The sequence below is a fragment of the Pygocentrus nattereri genome, chromosome 25 (assembly GCF_015220715.1).
Source record: "Pygocentrus nattereri isolate fPygNat1 chromosome 25, fPygNat1.pri, whole genome shotgun sequence".
NCBI lineage: Eukaryota > Metazoa > Chordata > Actinopteri > Characiformes > Serrasalmidae > Pygocentrus > Pygocentrus nattereri.
The window spans coordinates 21,147,911-21,162,120 of record NC_051235.1 but is presented as its reverse complement, the minus strand read 5'-3'; the positions used below and the strand labels follow the sequence as shown (position 1 = coordinate 21,162,120).

Here is a 14,210-nt window from a genome sequence, read left to right as displayed (position 1 = left end):
AGGCTCAGCCAGCGCCCTCCCCCGAGCTCTTCAGCTTCAGGCCCAACACAGCTCTGATGAGGTTGTGATTGATGTGTTCTTTACATGCAGCTGTGCAGGCTGGGATGGTAATTTGAATGCTTTTAACTCACTGACTGGGAGGTGTACAGGAGGTGATCATCATCTTGATGACGTGAATGTAAGGTTCAAGGTCTGAGCTGTCAGCCTGTTTTTCTGTGGCATTCTTAGAAGTTGTGATGGCTGGGCCTTGCACATTCAAAAATGTCTCCGCTTTCATAAATAACAGCAAAGTGAATTTTGAGGAACTGAAGGAAAGATGATTGCACTTTTATTATTGTTATTATCCTCACGTAAGACAAAATTCTAAGATGAGGAAGTGTGGCTAACTTCTCATTCTGATTTGTGTAAGTAGAAAACTTGATGACTATGACTAAGCTTTTTTTTTTTTTTGTTTTTGTTTTCCCCCCACTCTCATTTCTCTCTACAGTCTAAGGAGTCCTCGTCTGTCCTGAGCTGTGACATTTCTGCTGACGACAAATACATTGTTACAGGATCCGGTGACAAGAAGGCCACAGTTTATGAAGTAATCTACTAGATTCAGGAGTGATCCACCAGATCCAGCGAGCTATGACTGGAGCTTCTGTTTTGGCCTCGTTAAGAGTGGAATTGGGATGAACACAGCCCCTCCCCTTTCCTATAAAGACCTTCAAAGAGGAAACCATGTTGGAGTTAAATTTGTCAACTCGGAATACATAACTGATGTGTTTGATCGATTTTCGTGTTACTGGAACAGAACCGCTCCAGGGCCTTTTGGAGACTTACTGGTCAGTTTATCTGAGGATGGCCAGATGGCACTAAAGAAGTACATATTGTCTTGCCTTTTACTTTAAGTCTGCTCACGAGATTTGCTGGGTGTGTGCCTATTCTTCCTTTCTTTTTTTTTTTTTTTTTTTTTTTTTTTCTTCCCCATCTTTCTTTTAACAAAAAGCAAATGATCTGTGATGCAACATGAAGCAGTGCTTCATTTTTAGCCTCCTGCTCCCTGGATGACTTGTGAAAAGTGTATATATGGAGTAATAAAAACATTTTATAAATATATATGATTATATGTATATATATTTCCTTGTCCTGGTATACTTGTGATGGGTTTCTTTTGTCCTCATGTCCTCGATGCTTGATAAATGTAGATTAGGACCTACTTTTTTAAGATGAATTTGTCTGGGTTTTTTTTGTTTGTTTGTTTTGTTTTTTTTTCCTTATGTTATTTAGATTTTTGTAAGTGCACTCTCTCTGGGTTGGCAGTTGATGAGGGAAGTCTCTGAGGCAGCATTTAAAGAGGACATTTGTAAGCTTGGCTGGGCTCTGCAGACTCCTGGTTGTGAGCTGTTTGGTGGCCATGGATTCAGAACTTTGATGGGCATGGTAGATGGTAGTTTATGGATGGACGCCAAACTGCATTGAACTCTGCCAAGTACCAGAGAGCAACCAGAGGAACGTGGGGAGATGTTTGTAAATTAAAACCAATATTAAACTTGGAGAATTGACTAACTGTACTGCTTGTCTGTCCCCTTGCCCCTATCTCGTGTCGTGTTTGTTTCGGTGTGGGAGAGGAGTAGAAGGTTGGGTCAGTCAGTAAAGGGTGAATAAAAGAGGAGCACCCTCAGACTCTGCCAGAAATGAAGATCCTAATGACTGCTACTGATACAAGGGGATCGAGTCAGTACAGCCCAGAGGAACTTTGGGAAACTGTCCTACCTAGCTCTGTTTTTAACCACTGATGGATGAAATGCGTATGGCTAGAAGTAGAATCAGTACAGAGGCAGGTTTATATGAACTGGTTGTTCCACTTTTGTTTTTTGCTTTTTTACATTGTGTTTTCACAACCTGCTCTTGACTTTAATAAGGTTGAGGAGCTAAAGCGTGCTGCTTTGTGGGAGTGGGAGAGAGCAACTTTTCAAAGCTGAACCAGGCCGTCCTAATGTGGAAATGAGGAGCGAGTTTTACGAGGGTGGAAGCAACATTATGCTCTGTCCATAGACTCTGAGATTCACCACCAACAAACCATGCCAAACCCTTCTGCCTTCCTGCCTGGCACAATCCTCTCAAGTTCACACCAAAGTATGTAGCAGCCTGTCAGCACTGAACATGTGCAGCTATTCATAATCAAATAAACTGTTCTTTTGTAGAAAACTGCCATTTGTTGCTTTCATGGTGAACAATTTTGGAAGTGGGACTGCACTTTAAACTGAGCTCCTAAATGACTTTAGTCTTGCATGTAGCGTTGGAAACTGTTCTTGAATTGTACTAAATGAAACTATGCAGACTCAAAATTCTTAAAAGGAGATATTGAGGCAACACTATACATATTTAGTTCTTTATGAAGAAATATGAACATATTTGATCTGTTTTCAAACAATATCTATAGATGGTGATGTAATTGCATCACCTTTGCAAAAATAATACAAGTGACCATTTATTCAATGCTAATTTCTACTTAGGAAAAAGTTAGGATTCCCTGTGCCCTTATAACTGGAATCACCCTCTAGCTGAAATAAGCTCAACTGTTGTTTCCTATAACCCTTGACCAGTCTCTGACAGTGACTGGGACGAAGTTTTTCCTACTCCCTGCAGAATTCTTTCAGCTGTATGATGTCTGAAGGGTTTCTTGCATGCACAGCCTGTTTCTAATCACCCCACAGCATCTCAATAGGATTAAGATCCAGGCCGTTCCAGAAGTCCCCAGTTCTTTCTTTTGAACCATTCCTTTGTGGATTTGCTGGAATGTTTTGGGTCATTATCATGTCACATGGTCCACCTCAGCTCCAGCTTCAATTTTTGAACAGATGGTCTCGAGAAACAGCCCCAAACCATGACATTTCTATCTCTATGCTTCACAGTTGATATGAGGTTCTTGTGTTCAAATGCTGTGTTTGGTTTCTGTCACTGTGCCCAAATAATTCAACTTTGGATTAATCTGTGTAAAGCACATTGTGCTGCAAGTCCTGGCCTTTCTTCAGTCAATTAGTAATTGTTATAGGTAAATTGACATAACACAGTGGTGAACATGCTCACAACTTTTTTAGAATGTGTTGCAGAGCATTAGGGAAAAAAGGTAAATCATCAAGTGTATTTTGGTCGAGCAGAATTTATGAACTGTTCTTTCTTTGAGGTTTGTATTATTACTCACTTGCAGGAAAAAAAGAACTGTTATTATAGCAATGAATGATCGTAACGTTATGACACACTGAGAACTAGCACAGATGGATTTCATAAAGTGAGGTAGTGAGGTGGGGTTTACATTTTGAAAAAGAAGAGGACTTTATTGAGTAACATATGTTTTGATTTATTAAACTGCCTGAGCAATTAAAACAAATGGAGATCAAATCTAAACAGACACATTTTAAAATGAATAAAGACAAAAAGTGGCATGTAAATTATTGAGGAAGTGAATGGTCTGAAATGAATCACTAAATAAACAGCCAAATTTGCCAGAACGTGATTAACTGTGCTCTGTGCTGATTGGGGGCAAGCTGTTGCCTGTCATTAAGTGTTTTGTCTTTTTGAAATGTGATCAAATGGATGATTATTAAACACAGTCTTGATCAGCAGCTGTATTTGCTGTTACCTCTAGCATGGGCTATTTAGCTTAAGTCAGAAGGTGACTGAGCAGCTGTGTGTCGGCTTTGCACCCGAGTCCAAAGTGACAACTGCTGTTCCAGCACAGAGGAGAGAGAGAGGGAGAGAGGGGCCACACTGGGGGTCTGAGTCATAAGTAAATATTCCAACATGGTGTCAGGCTGTTGAAAAGACTGATAGGGGAAGCTGAGACACATAGCTGTGTGTGTGTGTGTGTGTGAGAGAGAGAGATTCCGCTGGCTCAGCTTTGTGCTGTAACCACAGATCTAGCTGACTCAAATTTTGCCCCGCAGTCCTCTTGTCACAGATGCTCACGCCCACACATTAACACACACTCACATATACAGGCTCTCCCTTACCTCGGCTCAACTGGACTTTGGGGTCAGGAAGTGTGTGCAAGTGCATTTGCCTTTCATGTAGGTTGAGCTGAGAGTAGAGCACCCTGAGAGTTTCTGTGCAGAAGGAATCATTTTAGGCTGGACACTCTTTATTATATAGGTAATCAAGTTATTTACTGTCTTTGTAATTCATGAGGTTTTTTTAGTATATATAGACCAAACAATGGACCTAAATAAACAATAACAAACCATGTAGAGCCTTTCGAGTACACCAAGGTACAAACAATGTATAGTACTGTGCTAAACTCAGAGACTATGTTTGTCACTCAAAATGACCGTACAAGGTATTCATGCTCCAGCTTTGGAAAAAAGGCAGAAAACACATTTAACATTTATCATTTCTTTAGTGTGGCCAACCATTTCTTTTATGACAGCTTCCATTCTTTGCTTTCAGTGTTTGAAATAAGTCCACAGGGATATTTTTCCACACTGCCGAAGTTCAGTCTTTTTTTCAGTTCAGTCCATTTTCTGCTGCTTATGATCCTCATTTGGTGATGTAGGGGTCTGGACTCTGGAGTGGCCAGAGCTTCTTTGTTTTGATTTTCCCCCTTTTCTTGACAGCTACACATCCCTTCAGACCCATAGTGTTGAGTGTGAGATTTTTGCAGATCTGAAGCAAGAGTGGAGCTTGATTTTCTTCTTTTCAAAGATGAAAGCTTTACTCTGGTTTTATGTGTTGGGGACAATTATGGTGGTCTACTAATGACCATGTTGTGTAAACTAATGGGGGTCCAAATAAAGAATAAAAAATAACAGGTCCTGCACAGTCCTGCACAATTCCAAATTTCTTTATAATCCTGTTCTTTTTCCCCACTTTCCTAACACACACACACACACACACACACACACACATACATACATATATATATATATATATATATATATATATACACATAAGATATCTAATTATGTCTAGTAGTGTAAACGTACCATCAAAGGTACAAGGTCAATATATGTACCTTGAATGAACTTGGAAAATACCTTATTCACATTCTCCACACGAAAGATGCATATTTGTGAAAATATGACTGCAGTGAAATATGGTGCCCTTGAGGGAACCACCTAAGTGACACTGCTTGCACCCTGAAAGGTGCAGTTTTTAAAGGACAGTGTAAAATATGCATCGTCATCATGCAAACTGCCAAACAATCATTGTGGATTCATTGAGGTGAATTGTACATTGGCACTGTTATATAATCAATTCATCAAATTTAATGGAGCAACTATGACAGCCCTGAATTTCAAAGCATAACAGCTGATTGGTGTGAGTATTATAGTGTAATAGAAGTACAGTGAGCAGTGTAATAGAGGTATAATGTAAAGGTGAGCAGCGCAATAGTCTGTAGGTCTTCTGCTTTTTCTCTCCCTCTGTATTTCCGTTCTTTCAACCCTCTTTCTTTTCCATCCTATCTCTTTTCTCTCACTTTCTCACTTTACAACTGTCTCTCCCTTCCTTCTGCCATAGCCCCCCGCCCTCAGGTTTCTCTCAGTGAGCCACAGGTAGTCCTTGAACTCATTTGCACTCTGGCTGGGGTGCTTGCAGTGCTGAATCTCTCTCTCTCTCTCTCTCTCTCTCACTCTCATGAACAATAGTCCTGCTGAGGGCTAATGCATTTTCAGTAGGACACTGTGCTGCACTTTTAGTATGTCCTGAGAAACAAGCTTGCTTTTGCCCAGTAGAAAAGCTCCATGAAGTTCACAGCATGACTAGACGACTCTGGATCTGGCCCTAATAAACCTGTTCTTAGATATTAAATTCTCTAATACTGAAGAGTCACGCTGCACACTGTAGTACTCACTGAACAAAACTGTCCATGATATTAATGTTAGCCCTGAGCTTTCAGATAAGCTGTCATGTATGAGTACTTTAGAGAATTATTTAGTCCAACAGACCAAAAAGAGTGAACGTGTAGAATTATTGATGTCGATGACTTTGCTCTCCCATTCATAGTGTAAATGTGAGTTTTGGTACTGCTATTTGGAATTTAAGCTGCTTTATTGAACTAATAACCCAGTCCAATTTACCTATCCATGTCCTGTCCACACATGCATGCTTTCATAGTGACTATTTCAGACTATACAGACACCTTGTACAGATCAACCTAATGAGTCTAGGGTGAAGTTTAGATTCTCTACACACTGCTGAGTTTCTAGTTTAAAGGGCTGCACCAAAGAGCTCGGCCAGGTTGTTGGAAATGACAACAAACGCTAACATTAGCTCATTTAGATTAGCCATGCTAACATTAGCTCAATGAAACTGCTCCTGATCTGTCCTAACAAGGTCATTAGAAATGAATAGCATTGTGAGTTTCTGTGTTTTCTCATTAGGTTGAACAGATTTTCCCAGCATTCTGCAAAGTTTGTCCAACCTAGCAACAGTTGCTATGAAAAACACAGGGTGGAGCTTGGCTAGATTAGTAGTAGGGAATTTAGATTTTATTACAGGTTTTAATTCCATTGTGTTTTCACTTTGAGCTTTTCGTTTTCATTTCATTCTATTAGTAAATCTATCTCTCTTTCTCTTTCTCTCTTTCTGTCTGTCTCATTCTCTTTTGCTGTCCAGAACATTGTCTCTCACTCTCTCTTACTCACTCCCTCCTCTCTCTCTCTCTCTCTCTCTCTCACACACACACACACACACTTTCACCTTCTCCTACTCTCTCCCACTATCTCTCTCTTTCTGTCCAACTTTGTCTCTCGGTTTCTCAGTCCAGAGCATTTTCTCACCCTCTCTCCCATTCTCTCCCACTCTACCTGTCTCTTCTACTGTCTCTCTCTCTCTCTCTCTCTCTCTCTCTCTCTCTCTCTCTCTCTCTCTCTCGCTCTGTGCAACAATCCTGCAGCCTCTTGCAGTACCTTCCTTTCCTTCATCTGTCCTTCATTTCTCTCTCTCTCTGAAGTAGTGTTTTTAGTACAGAATGGCAATGGCTTTTTTTCATGTTCCTCTCTTGACAAAAGAGTACTAGAATAGGTGGAGATTAAAGGGTTTTGCTGCTGAATGGCAGAACATGTATGCGCACACACACACACACACACACACACACACACACACACACACACACACACACACACACACACACACACACACACACAAATGCACACACCCGCACACACACTCACACACAAGCACACACAAGGAACACATGTACAGAAGCCTCAATATGAGAGCAGCCAGCATTTTGATAAAATCCAGCGGCCCTTTTCTTTCTCCAGAAGAGCTTTCATCAGGTCTGGGCCCAAGTGCTCTCTCCACTCAGGCCTCAAATTAGCAGCAGCTTAGTGAGAGGGCTGAAATGGCCTCCTCTTGTCTCTGTCTCATTCTCCTTCTTTTCCTTCCTCCTGTGCTGTGTGCTGGGTCTGCTGAGGAATCCTGTGGTTTATTGGTGTGGAGGGGTATGAGTGGTGAGCTGATGGACTCTGTCTGGGTGATGTTCCCGCACACTTCACTGACGGATTTCTCCCAGCAGGAAGCCGCAGGAGTTGGTATGATGTACATAGCTTCACCTTTCTTATCGTTTCTGCTTTTCGCTGATGTTGGCAGCACAAACCTAAAGCAAGGATTATCAAGTAAGTGAAATTCATGCCCCTTCTCTGTCCTTTCTCTTTCTCCTTCTCGCTCTCTCTCTCTCTCTTTCTCTCTCTCTCTCTTTCTCTCTCTCTCGCTCACTTACACACTCAACCCCATAGGCTGATGAGACTGAAATGCCTCACTGGAATGTCTATGCATCATATACAGTATTACTATCAAACTCTTCACTACTCTTCAGAGTACCCAGCCTTCTTAGAGTCCTTGGGAAGGACGCTTGAAAGTGCTCCTCCTGGAGACTCCATTGTCCTACTGGGGGACTCCAACGCTCACGTGGGCAATGACAGTGTGACCTGGAGGGGTGTGATTGGGAGTAATGGCCTCTCTGATCTGAACTGGAGTGGTGTTCAGTTTCTGATGTAGGGAGTTGCAGCCTAAATTAATCTAGTTCATCGGCAAAGGAGCGACATCAGATTGTAATGAGGTAATGAGTTAACAGGGGAAAGAGAGTGAAAGAAAAAGCCAGTCTCTTGGGGTTAGCTGTTAGCCATTAGCTGACTATGGCGCTCCTCACTCAGCCAGCTGCTTCAGGCAATGCTGCGGTCTCAGCCTACAAGCTGAGAGGCTCCATACCTTCTCAGCTAAAAGTAATACTGTGAACGATTTGTCTTATTTAATCTAATCTAAATCTCATTCAAATTAATCTAATCTCAACTCAACTAATGTAATGACATTTTAGGCCTTCTACTAGTCCATTGGTCATGAAATGTTCATATAAACAGCTTTTTCAAATGGTGTTAAAAAAATAAACAAAATAATAAAATAATAAAAGTGAGCATTAGACTTCAGAGCAGTCCACCATGCATTAGAGAGTACACACCAACACATCAGATTCAGAAAAGCATAGAAGAACTGATGTGCTGCCCTATAGAATTCACATTACACAGTCTAAATACGGAGATAACTTTATCCGACCTATTTCCATGCAGACTAAATGTATGAATACCAAATCACCTCCTTACGTGCGCCCACTGAACCGTGCATCATCAGATTATGATGTATTGGCGCTGTATGAAATGTAAATATGCTGTTGTGGCAGAAAACACTCAAGGTGGCAAATCCACTGTGATTACCAAGTGATATAGGAAAACACGTAATGTCCTGCTGAGACACTCACGGGCAGAGGAAATATTTTATTTGCACATAAATTGCATTAGATATGCAGCGATAGATCACGTAGGGGATGACACTTAAGTGGCAGGAGATGAATCAGACCATGACACGGTATGATGAGAAGGTGTGCGTGTGTTTGTGCAATGTAACACACCTCTGTAGGAGGCAGTGACAGCTCTAAAGATGTGTACACAGCAGGGGTCTTTCTCTGACACATCACCTGCAGATTCTGTCAGCACCACACGCACTGGTTAGGTATGATGTTTAGAGGATAAGACACCATAGTCAAAGAGTAGACAAGGACTGGAGCAGTGACAGCATACTGACAGTGGTCACATGGCCACCAGGGTAAGATCGCTGTCACACACGTTCTGGAGTGGCCTATTACTTTTTTCAACAACAGTGACATAACAGAATGTGATGAAATGTTGACAAAATTATTTCATGTATTATTATTAATTACAATGAATATAACATAATAATTATTAACAAATCATAAATATTCTTACATCAAGCAATGCAGTTTTTGAGGATAATGGAATTTGTCAAGGATATTGTTAACATAACATGCAATATAAAAACACACAATCTCTTTTTAATAACTTGATTCAGAATTTAACTGAAGTCATTAAACATGGGTTAGCCAATCAGAGTTTAGAACCTGAACTGTGGTTTATAAGAGCAGACCACTGTTAACATATTTAGTGGTTGGAGCAGTGATAACATGTTTAGTGGTTGGAGCAGTGATAACATATTTCGTGGTTGGAGCAGCTTACAGTGAGTAAAATGGGGGTACCAAGACCGAATTACACTGAAGGTGCTAAGTACTAACATTAAATTTCACTATAAATTTCATTGTAATATCACAATTTTAGTTAAAATTAAATTAGAAATATCTGTAGTTAATAGTAAGGATTCAGTAAAATTACAGTAAAAATCATTACTGTCTTCAACAGCCTAAGATATTTTTTTTTCAAAGACTTGCATCTTTAAGTGTTTTTTATATGTGATTGTGATGTGTGCACAGATCCCAAATGCCTCTGGCATTCCTTCTGTTGAATCTTCAGTGAAGATTACATTTGTGCTAACAACACTGCACAGTAGAACAATGCACCACCACTAAACATTCTGCTGGCAAATTTTGGATTTTGCTTGCCCTTTTTAGCCAGCATATAGACAGTTCTATCTGGGAGTTTTCTTGGTCTTACAGATCTTGCCTTTTCTTACACTGTTCCCCACCACTTCTTAACGGCATTTCAGAAAATGGAAATTGTGAGTTTTACTATAAATAGCTGCTGGTTCAGCTTACTTCCAAAATATGTCATTGGCTGGGGGTACCCAAACTTAACCACACCACTGCAATTACCTGGTAAGTGGAGATTTTTTCTGATTTACTGTCCTGCATAAATATATAACATTATAGTGAAATTTAGTGTACTTTATCAGCATAACACCTAGAACCTGTTTCAGAGTAATTTAACTAGGCTGTATGCGTCCTTGCTATTATTTTACTCCAATCATTACACAACACTTTGGGAAAAATACCACACACTTGCCCAGCTAATATCTAGAACCTGTTTGACATTTCAGTCAGACATTTCAATCATTTGAGTTGTCATTGAACAACATAGTTAAATGATAGAGCGATTATCAATTTGAACATTATCTCTCCATGGTTATCATGATGCTTTGAGGAAACATATCTCTCGTTTTTACCTAGAACGTAAGGCACTGTAAAAAAAGTGTTACCAATATTTTTTTATGACTTGAATATAATGAGGCTATGGTTGTGCTTTATATTTTAGTCTACATTTTTGCCATGTTTTTGATATTTTTTCGAAATTTAAACAATGTCACAAATTCTCACTCCTGGTTCTGGACTCTACTGCCTCAATGCATTCTCAGTGACAAGCAGAAAAAGTCAAATTCTTCACAGCTCTGATTTGAGCCATGTTTGAACATATCAATGCAGTCAGTTTAGCAGTTTTTCACGTTGTGTCTCCATTCCCCAAACACAGTCATGTAAAAGACAAAAAACTAATCTAACCTGTGTTATAATCTGCAGTCTAGGGTTAGAGCTCACATCATACTGGTATCTTACTGACATTTTCAGCATCCAGTCTTTGATCACCTTACTAAACTTCTCCTAGTGATATACTACATTCTAATTGCTTTAGTGCATATGGCTCTTAGTGCTAATATGCTACAGTGAGGCACGAGGAGCCAGAATTTCCCCAGACGGCTCTTGGGCATCAGTCTGATGAAGAGGGCTTCACACTGGCATAATTGCAGCTGCCACCAGTTAATTCGGAGGTGAAAGGGGGTCGTAATGGGTTCAGTAAAGCAAATAATTGGAACAAATAAGTAATTAAGAGATTGGAAAGGGGTGAGATTAAATCTAAAGGACCTCTAATTTAACATGATTATGAAGTTCTCTCCTACCTCTTCAATCAACCCGGGCGGCGCCGTGATAGGCTCTTACGACTAATGATTTCCCGGTGGTTTTGGCATCGCTCGAGTGAGATGGCAGTCAAGGTTTCAGAGGAGTCATAAAAATGTGAGGCGACGTAAATTACACTATGGCACACTCAGCCGCTCTCAAGAAAAGCAGCAACTGACAATTGCTGCACCTGCGTTTACAGTATTCTAAACAGCTAAGCTGTGTCTCCTGTCTTATTCAGACAAGTGTTTAAAGGAATACTCCAACATGTTTCAACCTAATCTCTATCTACTGCATCTGTATTACACCATCGATTACCACGGACAACAACTGCAGCTGTTCCTTGTTCTTAGTAAGGTGGGGGTCTTTTTTTCTTGGGGTTTCGCACTGCATTTTTTTTAACATTGCTTCTGGTTGTGCATCTCTTTGATGCTAAATAAGAGTCAGTCAGCTGTGGTGACCTTCAGGGCCTTTTAGGCCTTTGGAGAAAGACTAATGATTTCTATAAACTGATAAATACATGCCTGTAATTTTTTATTCATTTTTATTCTATAGAATCAGGCTTAAATTTAAACTCTGCTAGTATTACCAGAATACTTTTGTTTCATTTTTAAATTTTGGATGAAACAAATTCTTGAGATGCTCAGCAGAGAACTGGTCAATCAGGATTTTTTTCTTTGTGGATATTTAGGACTTCAAGCTGAAGCTGAAGAGAAGATCTAACATGTTAGATTAACCCTTCTGTGGTGTTGGGGTCTGTGGGACCCATTTTCAGTGTCCCCCCAAAACTTGATGTGATTTATTAATGTTTCAATGTCATATTCCTTCCATTTTTCTGTGAAAAACATATAAAATAACACATTTTCAATGACTTACACTGAACAACCCTACATATTTATATTACACATGTGGAGTTGGGGTGAACCTACAGGGAGTAAAAGTGTGGAAGTGCTGTGTCCCTTCACTCTGTTCTCCTCCTACATGGCCTGCTGTTGGTGTGTCTGTGTGCACTTGTTTGTATATGTGTATGTGCGCATGCATGAGGGTGGACAACATGGACAGGCTGCTGACTGGCTACAGCTGCAAAAGGAAAACCCTACACTGGCCAACTGTGATATTTTAAACATCTGTATCGAACATTTAAAAATCTGTATTGATTTAAAAAACAACAATAGTTTTAATATACATAGACAGAAAGTGAACTAACTAGCATATGTGGTTCCACCAGTAAATCTTAACTGTTTTTCATTTATGATGTGGTAAGATGGATCAGTGAAATTCAGTGACTGCAATTGTAACTGAAGGCCTGCCTTCCTTTTGATCTAAGTGGTAGCACGTGGTGGTGATTTAGGCTACTTGACCTCTTTGGATTGATGTTTTTTTCAGCTAAGTGGAGCCTCTGAGCACTTCATGCAAAACCGTGCTCCTCCCCTGAAAGTAGAAAAAAGGTAGAAAGTAGAAAACTCGGTCAGTGTGAATCCTCTAAAGTAAGAAAAGTAAGAAAATCTGGTTAAAATGTATTATAGAGCAATACTTATATGGCTACAAGACCTTCATGACAACTATTAGATCACATTGATGGTTTTCTAAGGTTGTGTCATTGAACTTTCTGGAGTGAAATGAGAGACTTTGTAGTTATATGTATGTCTCATTGGCATAAAGCTAATAATTTGGCTGACCACATCAGACTTGTTGAGGAAAAGTGAGCATTGTCTGTGGCCCTAAAGTAAAATGAGTTTCACTTGACTGTTTATAAATCAATGTGACCTGAAATATGCTTCAAAGTTGACAGAAGCAGCCTTTATGACATACAATGCCTAGTGTAATAAACCTTTATAAACCTTTATCTAGGTTTGTATAAGATGTAATGCTGAGCTTTAGCCTCATGAACACTGCCCTACAGTAAAGTGTTACCAAAATTACTTCTCAAAACCTGAACATAATAAAAACCAGAGGACAATTGCTATAGTTTAGAATGGACAGGCTATTTTGCTTTTGCTTACGTTTGGTAATCAACAGTGTTCTGTGTGCTACAGATGCTGTAGATACAGATCAGATTGAAAAATTAATAGAGTAGTCCTTTAAAAGCAATAAATGATCTATGGAAGAGCTTTCTATTATTGTAATGTTGTAAGACGCATTGAGAGGGAAGCTGCTGTTCTTTGTTCCGTGCTGTGTGAACCTTGATGGAGTGAAGACTGGATAAATTGCAGTAATGAGGATAATTAGAATGATGAGAGTAATGATAGCAGAGAGAGAGAGCAGATGGGACTCGTTCTGGTGCACTCTCAACAGCATCAGTGTCTTGATAGACAACATGCTCACTCTGTCTCTCCCTTTCTCTCTCTCCCTCCCTCTCTCTCTCCTGCTCGCTCTCTCGGTAGCACCCTCGAGCGCTCTGTATGTTTGTCTGTCTTTTGTTGCTGATCGCTGACGAAACTGAGTGGACTTTTCTCTCTCTCTCTCTCTCTCTCTCTCTCTCTCTCTCTCTCTCTCTCTCTCTCACACACACACACACACACACACACACACACACACACATAGTAAGATGATAAACAAAACGCAGCGCTTCTGTGCAAGAGTAAATTGCTCCCGCTCTGGGCCCAGTCCTGCACACAGGAGCAGATGGTGTGTGAGGGTGGGTGTCTGTGTTTGATGGGGGATTGTCATCATCTGTGGCCCCCTCCTCGCTCTCATGATTAAGGCCCTGTCCATAACTGCCTCTGTCAAAATTTGTCAAACACCATTCATATCATGGTTCATGTGCTTCGCTTTTAAAGCAGACTGTCCTATTTAATTCTGTACTAAAAGGCTGAGTTTGTTCACAGAGACACACCTTCATTTGTATGCAAAAGTTTTGGCACCCCTGGTCAAATGAGTAGTAATAGAGTAGACAATCTCTTTAGCAAACTCTTTAATAAATAACGTGGTATGCACAAAAGTTTGAAATGAAAATTCCAGAACAAAATTAATTTTCTGACTCTTCAAACGCAAGAAGCTAACTGATGCCTACAAGGCAGAGGAAGGCCATAAAAAG

General features: G+C 40.2%; 1 protein-coding gene across 8 annotated transcripts in view; it reads left to right on the top strand.

Annotated features, from left to right (window-relative positions):
- Positions 1–2,190, top strand: part of tle3b (TLE family member 3, transcriptional corepressor b) — a 32,573-nt gene extending 30,383 nt beyond the window's left edge. For all 8 annotated transcript variants that reach the window (XM_037534445.1, XM_017703563.2, XM_017703562.2 and 5 more), the window contains one exon: positions 488–2,190. In XM_037534445.1, the coding sequence (XP_037390342.1) occupies positions 488–595 (108 nt within the window). In that variant the 3' untranslated portion in view covers positions 596–2,190. The remainder of the gene's footprint in view (positions 1–487) is intronic.
- The last annotated feature ends 12,020 nt before the right edge of the window (positions 2,191–14,210 follow it).